The 17,134-nt window shown below is 39.3% G+C and overlaps 1 protein-coding gene across 2 annotated transcripts in view; it reads left to right on the top strand.

Annotated features, from left to right (window-relative positions):
• Nucleotides 1-17,134, top strand: part of CHEK2 (checkpoint kinase 2) — a 93,774-nt gene that overhangs the window by 19,600 nt on the left and 57,040 nt on the right. For both annotated transcript variants that reach the window (XM_006869195.1, XM_006869196.1), the window contains exons 3-5: nt 8,847-8,971; nt 9,088-9,235; nt 16,138-16,228. In XM_006869195.1, the coding sequence (XP_006869257.1) occupies nt 8,847-8,971; nt 9,088-9,235; nt 16,138-16,228 (364 nt within the window). The remainder of the gene's footprint in view (nt 1-8,846; nt 8,972-9,087; nt 9,236-16,137; nt 16,229-17,134) is intronic.

Raw genomic sequence — 17,134 nt, 5'->3', positions numbered from 1 at the left:
CTTCGTCCCTCATACATTGGACATATTGTCAGGAAGGACCAGTCACTGGAGAAGTATATCATGTTTGGTAAGATGGAGGGTTAGAGAAAAAGAGATAGACTCCCAACGAAATGGATTGGCCAAGTAGCAGCATCGATGGACTGAAGTGACAGCGGTAGTGAGGATGGCCCAGGATCAGACAGTGTTTCGTTCTGCTGTGTATAAGGTCTCTTTGGGTCGGTACCAACTCGATGGCACCTAACAACAACAGAGTCCTCAGCTGCTCTAGCTCTCCATTCCGTCGCCTTGCTCTCCACCTCTGGTGTGGTTGCTTCTTTGGTTAGGGTCCCACATTCTGCTCATGCTCTTAATGTTCCTAGGGTCCTGGGTCTTCTGTTCCTGGAAAGTAAGATTAACTACTCCCTCCTTGTTTTTAAAAAATTTTAAGTTTTTATTGTGAACTGAGTGATAGTTTACATGGGAGAACACTGGTTTTATACTCATTGTTTCATTGCAATGATTACAATCTCCTCTGTGCATCATCATTCAACAGTATTTGCTTCTATTCACTTTGATTTTCTTATAATGTGAACAGAAACACTCAGGAACATATAATCATTTAAACAATGAAAACTACCCCCCCCCCACTCTCCCCTTTTTGTTATACAACTTCTACCTTTACAATTGTGATAGTTGAAAACAGTCATGATAATAATTACTCACTGTTGACTCAAATGAATCCTATCCCTGCCTCCTTTCACTAGACCCATCTAGACAAGAGGAAAACTATTCAGTGGGAGTTCTTCCTTCTACTGTACACTCTGAAACTCAACTCCCTCTTGAAAGCCACTTTGCACCTTTATAGTCCCATCCACCCTCACCCACAACCATATTTTAGGTAGCTAATGTCTAAGTTTCCTGTCCCTATCAATCCTTTGTACAGAGGGGATAGATGGGATGACTCCTTCCCTGTCATTTGGTATTTTGAGCCACTGTGTCTATAAGTATAGGTCAAGTTAATCAAATTGTAGCAATTTACACTTGTTTCCTTTATCAAATTTCTTTATCTTCCTCTAATCAAGTTCTGATATCGAAACTAGATCAAATAGGTGCTATCTGCAAGTTTGGGCATTCTTGTGAGTCTTCTTTCCACTTCTTATCAGCTGGACTCTTCCCTCTCAGCTCTAGCCCTCCATGGCTAGATCAGTTTCCATGGGCTCAGGAGTTCCCAAGTCTCCCCAGACTTCGGACCAACCAGCCCTTCATCTTCTCTCTTTCATCTCAGTGTTGACAGGAATCTATGGAACGTGGTTGAACTCAGCCCACATCTTCATTGATCTCTTTCCCCCACTTCCACTCATACGTAGACCAACGCAGTTGCCAGCAAGCTTACATGCCTGCTCATGAGCTCCCTTTGTGTTTCAGTTTTGAAGGGGGGTTTGTCCTGAAGGGAATTGATTGCTCATGCTCTTCCTTCTTGATGGTCATAGGACAGTCTGTTCCTGAATGGAAGATTATCTAGCTACTCCCTGCTTTTAGTCATACATCTTGTATGAGCATCATCCATCATCTCCTTTCACCAGACCCATGTGGAAAAGAGGAAAACTATTTAGTGGGGGTTTCTACTTTACCACGGTCATTCTGAAGCTAAGCATTCCCATGAAAGCTTGTAAGTCAACCACTATATGCCCTTGTGGTAGTGGTGGTGGTGGTGGTGTGCCATGGAGTTGGTGCCGACTCATCGTGACCCTGTATAGGGTTTCCAAGGCTGTAAATCTTTATGGGAGCAGAAAGCCTCATCTTTCTCCCATGGAACAGTTGACCTTGAGGTTAGCAACCCGACTTGTAACTACTAGACTACTAGAGCGCCTTTTCATGCCTTTATAACCCCCCATTTTTGATAGCCAATATCTAAATTGCCCATCCCTAGTCACCCAGTACACTGAGGAGATAAGCATGTTCCTTGATATTAAGAATCTTCCATTCCAATTGGAATTTTGAAAAACTGCACCAGTAAGCAAAAGTCCAGTTTATATAATTTTTTTATTGTGTATTGAGTGGAGGTTTATAGACAAGATCATCAGTTTTATATCCAACAGATCATATATTTTTTTTTCCCATTTTATCAGGATTGCTATGAGTTGGAACCGACATCAACAACAACATATCAGAATACATTTATTGTGACCCTGATTAGAATGGTTTGTCTAGTGTTTCTGGTCTCAGGGTAAATGAGACCTGGTTTGTGTAGATTAGTAATCCATTATACTAGCTTCTTCTTTCAGTCTGTGGTTTCTTTTCTGTTTTGCTCTGGGCATGTAAAAAGGCCAGTAGTTGTATTTTTAGATGGCAGCTCACAGGCTTTAGGACCCCAGATGTTACTCACCAAACTATGATGTGGAACATAAATTTTATGAACTATATTATGCTAAAATGTCCTACTAGAATATGGTCTGAATCCTTCAAACTCAGGAAACCAATTCTGTGAGGTGTTTGGTTGTGTCTAAGAAATATCATAACTAAAACCCTATGTACTTTATTGTATATATGAATTTATATACATGTAGTCACATATATGCATATACATACACATATGGATACACCTTTATATACACATGGAGTCCTGGTGTGGTGCTGTAGGATAAGCACTGGACTCTAAGGTTGGTTTGAACTGAAAGGCCAGTGGTTCAACCTTATCAATTGCTCCTTGGAAACCCTATACAGGATCGTTGTGTCAGAACTGACTCTATAGCATAAAACAAGTACACACATGCTCATGTATACATACCTGTACACATACATGCCTGCACACACACATATACCTGTACATCAGTGTTTTTGGCGGTTGTTGCTGTTGGTTTGTTTATGTTTTTTGGTGTGACCTTGAACATTGATATAAATGATTAATTTTAAGAATACGTTATATTTGCAGAAGATGCTAAATTCAGAAAAGATTCTGAGACTACCTTCAACTACTTACCAATATAGTGGATTTCTTATGTATTTTTAAAGGAATGTAGATGTTTCTATAAATAACTAAGTGTCTGTGTATTGTTTTCTCCCTGTATTTGTATACTATTTTTTTAAATTCATAAAAGAACAGTAGACATGTTCTCTTAAAAAAACTTTTTATTGTGAATTGAGTGAAGGTTAACAGACAAGATCATTAGCTTTTCTTTCAACTAATCATACATTTTGTTTCATCTTAGTGATTACACTCCCCTCCCTGCAACAGCTGCTATCCTGCTTCCTCCCCATGGCTTCTCTTTAACATCTCATTTTTCACAAATGAACAAAGCAAAAATATTTGATGTACACATACAAACCAAAAAAAATATATATATATATTCATACTATGTATTTTTTGTTCTGTAGTTTGCTTTTTACACTTAACAGTGTATCTTAGGTGTCCTTATATCAGAATATAAAGATTTGCCTTTCTTTTTATATGTATGTATAACCAGCCCTTTATTAATGGACATTTAAAATTTTCTAGTCAATTTGTCATAAGAATAATGATATAATGAATAACCTTGTATATGTTAAGTGTCATCTCATCAAATTCATTCCAATTAATAGCAACCCTGTATAGGCTTTCCAAATAGTTGCTGGTAGGTTTGAACGCCAACCTTTCAGTTAGCAATCCAGTGCTTATCTTACAGTGCCACACCAAGACTCACATGTCCTTAAACCCACTGCCATTGAGTCCATTCCAGCTCATTTTGACCCTACATAGGACCAAGTGGAACTGCTCTTTAGGGTTTCTGAGACCATCTTATGGGTGCAGACAGCCTTATCTTTATCCCTCAGTGAGGATGGTGGAATTGAACTGCCAACTTTGCAGTTAGCAGCACAATGCTTAGCACACAATGCTACAAGAGCTCCTCATATTTCCTTTACTGTAGTTGTTAAGTGCTGTTGAGTCAAGCTTGAACCACCAATCTTGCAGTTCAAACTGACCTAGCAGTCCAGCACATTAACCCACAGTGCCACACCAGGACTCCTATATATCCTTGTTGTTGTTATGTGCCTTGGAGTCAGTTCCAAGTCATAGCGACCCTGTACAGGGTTTCCAAGGCTGCACATCTTTACGGGAGCAGAAAGCCTCATCTTTCTCCCATGGAACAGCTGTTCCAACTGCTGACCCTGAGGATAGCAGCCCGATTCGTAACCACTGTGCTACCAGAGCTCCTTAGAGCCTTTCATATTATGTAAGATTCTGTAAGTATGATTCTATATATTATAGGATGAATAGTTTGAAGTGGGGTTTCTGGATCATTGGCTGTGCCTTAATTAGCTAGTGCCACTGTAATACAAGTACCGTAGGTGGGTGGCTTTAAAAAGCAGAGACGTATTCTCATGTTTATGGTAGCCCTGGGTGTTCCTTGGTTCCTGGGCTGTCTGTCTTCCCTTAGTGTGATGCATGCCTGTGTCTGTTCTGCTCTTTCTAGAACTCAGAAAGGATTAGGTTTCCTATTGATCCTACACTGATAAGACCTCAAATGATAGACCGTTTACCTTATATTAAGACAACCAAATCCACTGTCAGAGTTGGTTCCAATTCATAGGGACCCTATGTAGGGTTTCTAAGGCTGTAAATCTTTATAGGAGCAGAAAGCCTCATCTTTCCTCCACAGAGCGGCTAGTGGATTTGAACTGCCAACCTGGCTCCCTCCTAGATAGCATTATTGTTGTCGCTGTTGTTAAATGCCATTGAGTCGGTTCTGACTCATAGCGACCCTATATAGGGTTTCTGAGGAGCAGCTGGTGAATTTGAATGGAAGGTGATTATATTACGTTGGTGTTGCTGTTATGTGCTGTTGAGTCAGTTCTGATTCATAATGATCCTATGAGTATAGGAGTTCCAAGCAGTGGTTGGTGACTTTGAACTGCTGACCTTGATGTTAGTGTTTGTTAAGTGCAATCACATCAGGTCTGACTCATAGTGACTCTGTATACGGGGATTATGAAGAGCAGTTGGTGGGTTTGAACTGCTGACCTGAGGTTTGAAGTCCAGTGCTTAACCTACGGTGCCACACCAGGACTTCAATTGAATCTACAGGAATGTTATTGTTGTAACTGAAGTAGACTGTGGCCTTACATATAACACAGTGACATATTGTCTGGTTCTGAGCCCTCTTCAGGATGGTTGGGATGAGTACATTGCATTTATTGTGTAAGTCCATCTCAAAGAGAGTTTCCTGCATTTTCGCTGACCGTCTACTTTACCAACCTTGGTGTCCCTTTATAACGATTTGGTCTTTCCTGATGTCTTCTTCCAGAGTAAGCAAACCAGAGTCTGGCTATCCTCACTTCTAAGGAGCATCCTGGTTGTTTTTCTTCTGAGAATGATTTGTTCATTCTTCTCACAATTCACAAGATATTCACTGTTCTTCACCATTATAACAGTTTGACTACATCATTCTTTTCTGTCTTTTTCATTGTCCAGTTTTCACATGCATATGAGGCAATTGGTCAAGCCATAGGTATAGGGGCTAGGATTCTAATACATATTTTAGGGGGACACAGTTCAACCCATAACAGGGGGTATACCTATGTAATTTTGATTGGTTTTTCCTTATTGTCCTCCCTAGACTATAAAAATTTACATTTCTATTGGCAACATTGGACCATGCCTACTTTTCCACATTGATTGCTAACACAATTTAATATAAGACTTCAAAAAAAAAAATTGCTGTAAAATATACTTAATGTAGAGTTTGCCATTTTCACCAATTTTGAGTGTGAAATTCAATGGTATTAAGCACACTCACAATGTTGTGTGACTGTCACTATTGTCTGTTTCCAGATCTTTTTTATCATCCCAAACAGAAACTCTGTGCTTACTAAATAACAACTCATTGTTACCCCATGGTGACCTTTCTTATACTTTTATTCTGTATATTCTAGCTACCTCGTATACAATATTTGTTCTTTTGTGTCTGACTTATTTCACTTAGCATGTCTTTAAGGTTCACTTATGTTGTAGTATGTATCAGAACCTCATTCCTTTTTATGGATTTTCTGTATACAAGATTGGAGTCAGGTATGGCACTGTAGGATAAACACTGGACTGCTAACCCCAAGGTTGGCAGTTCAAACTCACCAGCCACTCTTTGGAAACCTCATACAGTGTTGCTATGATCCAATGATACTTAACAACAACAACAAATATACAAGATTATGTCATCTTCCTTTGTAGTCTGGATGTTTTTTATTTCTGTTTCTTTCCTAGTTGCTCTGGCTGAAACCTCTAGTACAGAGTTGAATAGGAGCAGGGAGAGTGGGCATCCTTGTCTCATTCCTGACCTTATAAGGAAACCTTCCAGTCTTTCACTATTAAGTATGACGTTAGCTGTGAGGTTTTTTGGTACATGCCTTTATCAGCTTGGGAAAATGTCCTCCTAGTCCTACTTTTTCTTTGAGGAGTATTTTAGTATATTATCATGAGGAGGTGTTGGAGTTTGTATAGTGCATAATAGTCTACTGTATGTTTTTACCACATTTTGTTTATTCATCCATGTTTTAGCGGATACTTGAGTAGCATATGACTTTTTGATCTTTATCAATTAGAAAAAACATGGAGTGCTCTTATAGTTTTGTTTTGAAAACTTTCTTGTCTGGAGGTTACATTTTCATGTACTTGAGCATTTATATTTCTACCTCTTGTAAGTTGTCTCTTCATGTCCTTTATCCATTTTCTGTTGTGTTTGTTGTATCGATTTATAGGAACTTTATCTGTATTAGGGGAACTAATCCTTTTAAAATGATTTTTATTGAAGATTAATCCTTTATTTTTTTTTTCAACTTTTTATTGTGAGTTGAGTGAAGGTTTACAGAACATATCCTCAGTTTTGCATTCAACAAATCATATACTTTGCTTCATTACATGGTTGCAATCCCCCCATGTACCAACAGTTAATAGTATTTACCTCTATTCACTTTATCTGTTGCATTCCTCCCCATCTCCTGCTACCTTCATCTTTCCCCTCCTAACCTCCATCTTGTTGTATATTGCCTGCCCTGCCATGTTAACATGTGTCTGTTGTTGTGTGCTGTGGAGTCTGTTCCAACTCATAGCGACCCTGTACAGGGTTTCCAAGGCTGTAAATCTTTACGGGAGTAGAACGCCTCATCTTTCTCCCGCAGAACAGCTGGTAGTTTCGAACTGCTGACCTTGCGGATCACAGCCCGATTCGTAACCGAGAGGGGAAAAAAAACTCTTTGAATCAATTCCTACTTGGATGCAAAACCCGTGGTCTTTTGCTCAATCACTCTTTTTTTTTTTCTTGTAAGTTTTTATTGTGAATTGAGTGATAGCTTACTTGGGAGAATATCAGGTTTACATCCATCCTATCGTATATCATTTCGTTGTCATGATTATAGTCCTCTCCATACATCATCATTCAACATCCTTTACTTCCAATCGCTCTGTTTTTTTTGGATGTACCCTGGAGCACTCAGGAATATATAGCCCATTCAAACAATCAATGGGTATACCCTGCACACCAGCCCCCCGGCCGCCAGCACACAGCCCCTCTCACTCCCTGAGTCCAGAATCCTCAGCCACTCAATCTCTCTACATGTCATTGTCTCTGCCTTCATCTCTGGTGTTACTGCTTCTCTTCTCCTTTGATACTCCCAGAGTCCTCCACTCCTGGGCTGCAAGATCAACCACTCCCTTCCTTTTGATACAGAATGCCTACCTTTAACATTTGCAACATTCAAAATCAGCCTTGATAACATTTATTCACTATTGAACCACAAGAGAGAGTCTTATTCTCATCTTTTCTTTCACTAGTCCCATCTAGACAGGTTTGAAACCACTCAGTGGAGATTTTACCACCCCCAGCACCCTGTGAAACTAAGCTCTTTCTTAAAAACTTGCAAGTCAGTCATTTTGTGCCTTTGTTGTCCCCACCCCCCATTTTGGGTAATCCTTTATATAAATTGCTAGTATTTTCCCCATTTTGTCTTTTAAACAGTTACTTGTCTACTACTTGAATTTTCCTAGGTGCTGGAACTCTTAAAACAAATGACCCAAGGCTGGAGTTTTTGTTCTAATGAGGGCGATACTGTGTAGATAATCAAGATAATTTCCAATTATGACCCATATTAAGAAGGAAGTGAAACGGGGTATCATGATGATGAGAGGTGGGTGGTGGGATGGGGTTTGCTTATGTAGAAAGCCTAGTGGGAGCTTTTGATTACAGCCCTAAAAGACAAGATGGAGTAAGCCATTCAAGTAGTTGGCGGGAAAGAAAGTACAAAGGTCCTGAGGTAGGTGTGAGCCCAGCCTATTTGGAATTGATATCTAGTTGGCAGAGGGATAAGGGCATAAATTGTAATTGGAAAGGAGGCTGGGCTAGATCCTACATCTAGTAGGCCATGAGGAAGGGGAGTACAAATTTTATACTAAGTATGGTAGGAAACCTTTACTAGGTGTTAAGCAGGAAGTTCTGATATAAGTAATTTTATCAGTCATTAAAATTATTTGGGAACTTAAAAAAAAAACACACTTTAATTGTGAATTGAGTAAAGGTTTACAGAGCAGATCATCCGTTTTCCATTTAACACTTTGTACACATTTTGCTTCATTTCATTGATTGTAATCCCCTCAATGTAACATCACTTATCCCACTTATTCTGAGAAATCTTAATGGTGACTTACTGTCTCATGGTTATGTATTAAACCCACTGTTGGAAAATTTTATTTCCCTCCCTAATTTTGAATATTATAAAATCCTGCTAAATAAATCCGTAAATTTTGATTGTCTTCATAAACTCTTCCTACAAGTAGATTTGTAAGCATTTTTAGAAGGTGTTTGATACATGAAATTCAACTGGTGTGTGCTTTTGTGTTACAGAGTGTGTTAATGACAACTACTGGTTTGGGAGGGACAGAAGCTGTGAATATTGCTTTGATGAGCCACTACTGAAAAGAACTGACAAATACCGGACATACAGCAAGAAACACTTTCGGATTTTCAGGGTAGGTAACACATCAGTATTTTTGGGAGAGCTGGTAATCTAGTCTTCATTCTTAGATATTGGCATACTATAAATCGTTTTTGTTAAAACGTTGACAAAAAATGTTCTATGTTTTAGGAAATGGGTCCTAAAAATTCTTACATCGCATACATAGAAGATCACAGTGGCAATGGAACGTTTGTAAATAGAGAGCTTGTAGGGAAAGGAAGACGCCTGCCTTTGAATAACAATTCTGAAATTGCACTTTCAGTATGGAGTAATAAAGGTAATATTGCGATGCTCTGGAGACTGAATTTTCCTCCTATGTAAAAGGAAGATTAACATATGTGTCTTTGCAGATTATGGCATTATTGTTGTTGCTGTTAAGTGCCGTGGAGTCGGTTCCAACTCATAGTGACCCTGCACATAGCACTATTATTAGAGTTCAAATGGAGTCCTGGCGTGTCACTGTAGGATAAGCACTAAACTGTAAGCTTGGCGATTCAAACTCACCAGCTACTCCTCCGAAATGCTATGAATTAGAAAAGACTTAATGGCACTTAACAACAACAGTGACATTAATGACTTTAAGGAGTCCTGGTGTGGTACTATAGGGTAAACACTTGACTGCTAACCACAAGGTCAGTGGTTCAAATCCACCAGCGGCTCCTCAGAAACCCTATACAGGTTTGCTATGATTCGGAACTAACTTGACGGGATTTAACAAATAGCAGCTGGTTATTACCCTGTCCAAATGGAGAGATTTCCTGTCATCATCAGGTATCATATTGTAAGCTTCTACTCCTCAAACTACGAATCTCACATTGAAAATGAACATTTTGCCATTCGAATAGTCTAGAAAGGAATAACTGGACAAAAGCAATCTAGAGAATTAACAGGAACTCATGTTGTGTTTGCTAAGTGTCATCAGTACAACAGAACAAAACACTGCCTGGTCCAGTGCTGTCCTCACAATTGTTGTTATATTTGAACCCCTTGTTGCAGCCACTGTGTCAGTATATCTCACAGAGGCTCTTCCTGTTTTTCATTGACCATTTACCAAGCATGATGCCTTTTGTCAGAGACTGACTGATAACTCGTTCAGCCTTCTAAGTAGCATTCTGAGTATACTTCTGTCAAGACAAATTTGTTCGTTCTTCTGACAATCCATGATACATTTAATATTTTTCACCCACATTGTAGTTCAAAAGTATAAAATATTCTTCAGTCCGCCTTATTCATTATGCAGCTTTTGTGTATAGATGAGACAATTGAAAATATCATGGCTTGGGTCTGGCACGCTTTAATCTTCAAAGCTACACCTTTGATTTTTAACACTTTAAAGAGATCCTGGCAACAGATTTGCCCAATGCAATACACTATTTGATTTCTTTGTTATTTGTTCAGCATAAAGATTGAATAAGTATGGTGAAAGGCTATAACCTTGGTGCACACCTTCCATTTTAAACCATTCATCATTCCCTTGTTTTGTTCCAACAACTACCACTTGGTCTGTGTACAGGTTCCTCACAAGCACAATTAAGTGTTCTGGAATACTCATTCTTCACAATGCTGTCCATAGTTTGTCATGATCCACACAATTGAAAGCCTTTGCATAGTCACTAAAGCACAGGTAAACATCTTTCTGGTATTCTTTGCTTTCAGCCAAGATCCATCTAACATCAGCAATGATATTCCTTATTCCATGTCCTCTTCTGAATCCAGCTTGAACCTCTGGAAGTTCCCTGTCAGTGTACTGTTGCAGCTGTTTTTGAATTATCTTTAGCAATTTTACTTGCATGCAATATTAATGATATTGTCCAATGATTTCTGTATTCCATTGAGCCACCTCTCTTTGGAATGGGTATAGATATTCTGGTCAGTTGGGCAGGTAGCTGTCTTCTAAATTTCTTGGTGTAGATGGGTTAGAGCCTCCAGTGGTTCACCAGTTTGTTGAAAGATTTCAATTTGTATTCAATCAATTTGTGGAGATTTGTTCTTTGCCAGTGGCTTCAGTGCATCTTAGACTTCTTCCTTCAGTACGCCTCTTGATAATATGTGAATATTTGAATTGGTTAAACATCGACCATTTCTTTTTGGTATGGTGACGTGTTTATATTCCTTCCACCTTTTTTTTTTTTTTGTCAGCAAAGCAATAGGAGTTTAATCAAATTCTTAAAAGTTTAGATTTACCATATTCTGTGTTGAGGCCCCATAATTTCACTTTATTAGCTTCATTCTGGGCTTTTTTCTTTAACGGACAAGCCCAGTAATCCAGCTTATTTTTTTCCTTCCTTGACCTTGGCTGGGCTGTTAAGGGAAGCTCACTGACTGGAGTCAAATCACTAATCACCTTATTGAATTTCTGCAGCTCATTGCCTATCTGAAACAGTTTTTTAGGATCTGGAGTCAGATCTTCAACATCAGTTCTCCGTAACTTTTTTACTGCATATTTTCCTGCCAGCAATTCTCTCTTACCATGATGCAAGCCGTTTTTCTGACATATATTACTTGGTAAGGTCTCTTGATTCCATTCAGATGGCCTCAGCATCCTGTCTTGCTGTGATGGTGTAAGCTGCTCACTATGCTCCCAGAAGTACCTTCTTTTACCTCTCTTCCGAGATGATAATTGAAGTCATCTCCTTTAAGTCTTTCACAGAATCATTTTCATAGCCTGGTTCAGAGAATGTGTCACTAATATCATCATCTTTATCATCTTCATAATGCTCTTCCTTCTCATTTTCAGAGAATTCATGCTCACTGCCAAACCCTTCATCATGGTCCTCATCGTCAGCATCCTCCTCATCATCTTCAAGGCTGCATTTGGTTGGTTGTTCACCCAAGTTGTCGGAGACAAAAAGAGAATAATTGTGCTTTTCCTTTTTCTGGGATGAATCTGAGACCCATGTGCTGGCAGAGAGGCTGTTACTCTCTCCTGCAGCAGTTGGCCCAGGGCCATCCTGGGGCAGGGGGCTGAGTAATAGTTCCTGGGTTTCTTTGAAAGGCAAAGTGGGAGTGGTATGAACCTGCAGAGGGTCCATGCCTTTTTTCTCTTGCCTCTTTGCTATGGCACCACAGTAGCAGGTGTTCTCCTTTGCGGCATTGGCTGTGGCTGTGTGAACCTGACTCAACAAGGGCTGGGTCTGCTGTACTGGGTTAATCTTTTGCCTTTTTTACATAGTCCTTACATTCAACATGAAAGTTCACCTTTTCATTATGACACATGTTGGTCTTCACCATGATTTGTGTGCTTGAAGTGGGTTTACTTGCTTTTTCGACACAGTCTGACAAAGGGACTTCAGCCTGAAGAGTCTTAGAAGAACACACAGGGGCCGCTGCTCTGCTTGTGATCTTTTTACCAGGAAATGAAGAGGGCAAGGGACTTTGCTTGACACTGAAAAGTGAATCAGGGTAATAAAGGGAATCAGAAATAGACTGAGAGTCCTCACTATTAAGTTGAGCCAAAGTTGGAGTTTTACTGATGACTTATTCATCTTGGTAAGGGCTAGAAAAAATCATCAAGACCCAATTAATCCACTTCTTTTGTTCCCCAGATGTCACAGCTGGTTAGTTTGATATACTTGGTTAAGTCTTCACAGTAAGTATCCCATTGTTCCCAGTTTGAGGTTAAAGCACCCTCATTATCCAGGACATCTGTGAATGACTGTAAATTTTCAATGTCTTTTTAGTCCTCCAGAGAAAGAAAACTGTCTCGAGGATTCTGTTGGTAGTTCATTTCTCTACCTAGTTCATACATGAAATCTGGATCTGAACTGTTTGCTAAGAGATCTGTGCTCATCAGAGTCTGTTCAGAAAAGGTGGGGCTTTGAAAGACATCTCCAAAAGGTGGATCCATTCCACTTACAGTAGGCTAAGGCATATCCAAGCCCAGATCCTTTGAGTCCGATTCCAAACGTCTTTTTCTTCTTGTTTGTAAGTTCCTTTCCAGCTTTAGTTTTAACTTCAGGATCAAGGATGATTGATTTTCACAATAAATGTTAGATTTCTCCAGAATACCGTGAATTCAACTGCTTGTATCTCTGCTTCTTTAGTAATTCTGTGTGAACCTTTGGGCGTGCAGGCACCTCATGAGTTGGGTGTGGTTCCGCTGCAGGGGACTCAGCCCCTCTCCATGCTCCCTCGAGTTTGTTTTATTTATCCTTCCACCTTTTTTTGATGCTTTCTGCATCATTACATATTTTAACCATAGAATCCTTCAATATTTCAAGTCAAGACTTGAATTTTTCCTCCAATTCTTTTGGCTTGAGAAAATGCTGAGTGTGTTCTTTCCTTTTGGTTTTCTAACTCCAGATCTTTGCATATTTCATTATATATTTGACTTTGTCTTCTTGAGCTGCTCTTTGAAATTTTCTATTTAGCTCTTTTACCTCGTCATTTCTTTCATTTGCGTTAGCATTTATACGCTGGAGAGCAAGTTTCAGAGTCTCTTCTGACATCCATTTTGGTCTTTTCCTTCGTGTCCTTAGTGTCTTAACATATTTTCTGATTGGTAATTATAGTCAAGGTGGCATTCATCACTATTTGTGAGCAAGGGGGAAGCTGGGTATTGAAGTTTGGCATGCCTTCCACTTGACAAACCATGTGTCAACTTTTCCTAATTGGTTTGTCATCAATACCTAGTTTCAACTCAACGACCCCATATAGGGTTTCCAAGGCTGCAAATCTTTACAACAGAAGACAGCCTTATTTTTCTCTGAGAAGCAGCTGGTGGACTTGAACTGCTGACCTTTTAGTTTGCAGCCCAGTTTTTATCCTATAATGCCACCAGAGCTCTAGTTTGTTCATACAGGAACAACTTTTTCTCACTGATCTTCCTAAGAACACCTTCTAAAACGTGGCTCCAGGCTTCATATAGGCTAAATGGGTTCTGATGAAGGTAAACCCAATTGGGACTCTGTGGACTTCATTCAACCTTCTGGAATTTTATTGGCATTTTCTGATACCTGTAACTTTATCTTAGAAATCCAGATGTTTTTTAGAAGTTGGTATAGCTACACAGACCTGACAGTCCCACATTTCTGGGATCTGCAGGTGCTGGGTGGAGGGGAGTACTTCCGTTAGGTGGGAGGTATGTTTTCTTGTGTAAGTCTCCACAGATCCATGTAGTATACATTAAAGCTTGCCTCACTCATGTAAATGACCTTTCTGGCTTGTGTGACTGATTCTATTTGCAGTCCTTCAAACAGACCCTGACATCAGGGAGTGGTATATCTCCACAGTCCATCACATGTCCAGATTCTTGGGTGTTACTGGAACAAAAAGCTTTATACATGTCCACTAACATGGAACAGTTAGATCCTGGGAGGCCAGCAGGTCTCACTCTCTGGGCAAGGGTCTACCTCCTGTGTTCCCGCCTGGAATAAAGCATGTTCATCTGGCTCAGGTTTGTGCTTGTGACCAAATCCTTTAGTCACCCTAAAACCTTAGAAATACTGATTGCCATTGAGTTGTTACCAACTTATAGAGACCCTGTGTTGGGTTTCTGAGACTGTAAATCTTTATGGAAGCAGAAATCCTCATCTTTCTTCCTTAGAGTGGCTGGCAGACTTGAACTGCCAACCTTGCAGTTAGCAGTTTAGTGCTTATCCTGAAGTGCCACCAGGGCTCCAAAGATATACTCAAATCACATGAAATCTGACAGGCTCAAAGGTCTTAATAAATCTTGCTCTTCTATAGTTATTATGTTGTTGTTAGGTGGTTTCTAGTTGACTCCAACTCATAATGTCCCTACACACAACAGAATGAATCACTGCCTGATCCTGTGCCCTCCTCACAATTGTTGTTACATTTGAGCCCCTTGTTGGAGCCAGTGTGTCAGTTCATCTCTACTGGGGCCTAACTCTTTTTGTTGCTCATGATCTCCTTTACTTATTTGTTGTTAAGTACTGTCAAGCTGGTTCCAACTCACAGCGACCTTGTATAGGGTTTTCTGGGAGTGACTGGTGAGTTTTAAATGCCAACTTTGGGGTTCAAACCAACCTTGTATCAAATGCATTTACAGCATCACACCAGGACTCCATAGGTCATCTCAAATTTACTGTAGATGACTTAGTGGAATTGAAATGTTTGGTAACTGATTACCGATTCACCCAGATGCTGGTTAAATTATGAAATGATTTTTTTGCGATACAGACCAAATAGTTCAGAAATGGAAGGAATTTGTTTGGAAAAGATTGTTTATCCAGCTTTACAAATAGTTTCAAGATTGTTTGTACTATGAAATACCAGTATGTATAGGTATTTGTTGTTGGTACGTGCTGTTAAGTCAGTTCCTATGCACAACCAAATAAAATACTGCCCACTCCTATCCTCATATTATTGTGTGTTTGACCTTTTTGTGTCAATCCATCTCATTGAGGGTTGTCTTCTTTTCACTAACCTTCCACTTTACCAAGCTTCTACAGGAACTGGTTCTTCCTAACTTGTCCAAAGCATAGGAGAGATGAAGTCTCACCCTCCTTTCATAAGGAACATTCTGATTATACTTCTTCCAACATAGATCTGTTGTTCTTCTGGAAGCCCATGGTACTGTCATTATTCCTCGCCAACACCATTATTCAAATGTATCGATTCTTCTCTGGTCTTAGAGAAGGTAATACAGTGAAACCTGTGAGTGTCAGAACATGATGGACTGCCTTGTTTTTTTCTGCATCTTTCCAGTTTTCCTCTTTTGACACTTTTCTTTACTGCTTGTTTTAGTAGAAAATATTTCAGTTTTCCTTCTTGGATAAGGATTCTGCCTTGTGCACATGTTCCAGTTTTCACAGGTTTTTCTGTGTTAGTATGATGACATGTGTTCTAATTTTTTTGAGATGGGTGCACTCACAAATCTTTACTTCTTGGAGCAGACAAATTGCTTTCTAGTTCCAGGTCTGGGTTGATCTGCATGAATATTTCAGATTAATGCAGTTGGTTAATCAATAAAAGTTATAGGTTCCTACATTGTCGTATACTTCTATTGAGGGGTAAAATTTGGCATTGGAAATCTGATCATTTCACAAGCGTTTGACAATATGTGCCAGCCTCACTAAATAATTCCTTTAGGGTGATGTATTACATGCTATTTTAAATAATCATTTTATATTGCATACATTTATAGAATTCTAGAATCAGTTATCTTTTTCTTAAATGAATTAATGAGACTGGTTTCTGCTTTTTTCTCCTTAGTCTTTGTATTTTTTGATCTGACTGTAGATGATCAGACAGTTTATCCTAAGGAATTAAGAGATGAATACATCATGTCAAAAACACTTGGAAGGTAAGTTTTATTTTTAAATCAAAATTGCATTTTGTTTTATTTTGCGAAATGTTTGTCTGCAGGTTAAGCTTTATTGAGATAATAATTTATATACCATGTAATTCCCCATTTAAGCTATTAAATGGTGTTAGTTGGTTAGTTAAGTTGGTTCTGACTCATAGTGACACTGTATAGGGTTTCTGACGCTGTAAATCTTGGAGATAGCAGAAAGTCTGATCTTTTTCCCATGGAGGAATTGGTGGGCTCAAACCACCAACCTGTGGTTCTCAGTACTGTGCTTATCCTACAGAGCCACATTGGTCTCCTCTTCATTGAAGTAGAAGTTATTAATACTTTATTGTTGGTATTATGTTTCTGTACAGTACCACATCACTAGTGCAATATCAACAATAAAGTATTAATAACTTCTACTTCAATGAAGAGGGGACCAGTGCGGTTCTGTAGGATAAGCACTGGACTGCAAGGATGGTTTGAACTGTAAGGTTGGCTGTTCAAATTCCCCAACCACTCCTTGGAAACCCTATGCAGGGTCACTATGAGTTGGAACCGACTTGATGGCACTTAACAACAACAACAACAAAGTGGAGCAGTGGGTTAAGCATTAAGCTGCTAACCACATAGTTGGTGGTACAAACCCTCCAGTCAATCCACAGGAGAAAGAGGAAGAATATTTGTTCCTATAAAGGTTTATTCTCAGAAATCCCATAGAGCAGCCCTACTCTGTCCTGTACGGTTACTATGAAACAGAATTGAGTCGATGGCAGTGGGTTTTTAATATATATGTGTGTGTATGTATATATATAATGGACTCTTGTTATGGTTCTGTAGGATAAGCATTAGATTGCTAACTACAAGGTCAGTGGTTCAAACCCACCAGCTGCTCCTCGGAAACCCTGCATGCTGTTG

The sequence above is a fragment of the Chrysochloris asiatica genome, unplaced genomic scaffold, assembly GCF_000296735.1.
Source record: "Chrysochloris asiatica unplaced genomic scaffold, ChrAsi1.0 scaffold00128, whole genome shotgun sequence".
In the NCBI taxonomy this organism is placed as follows: Eukaryota; Metazoa; Chordata; class Mammalia; order Afrosoricida; family Chrysochloridae; genus Chrysochloris; species Chrysochloris asiatica.
This window is presented reverse-complemented; position numbering and strand designations above follow the sequence as displayed.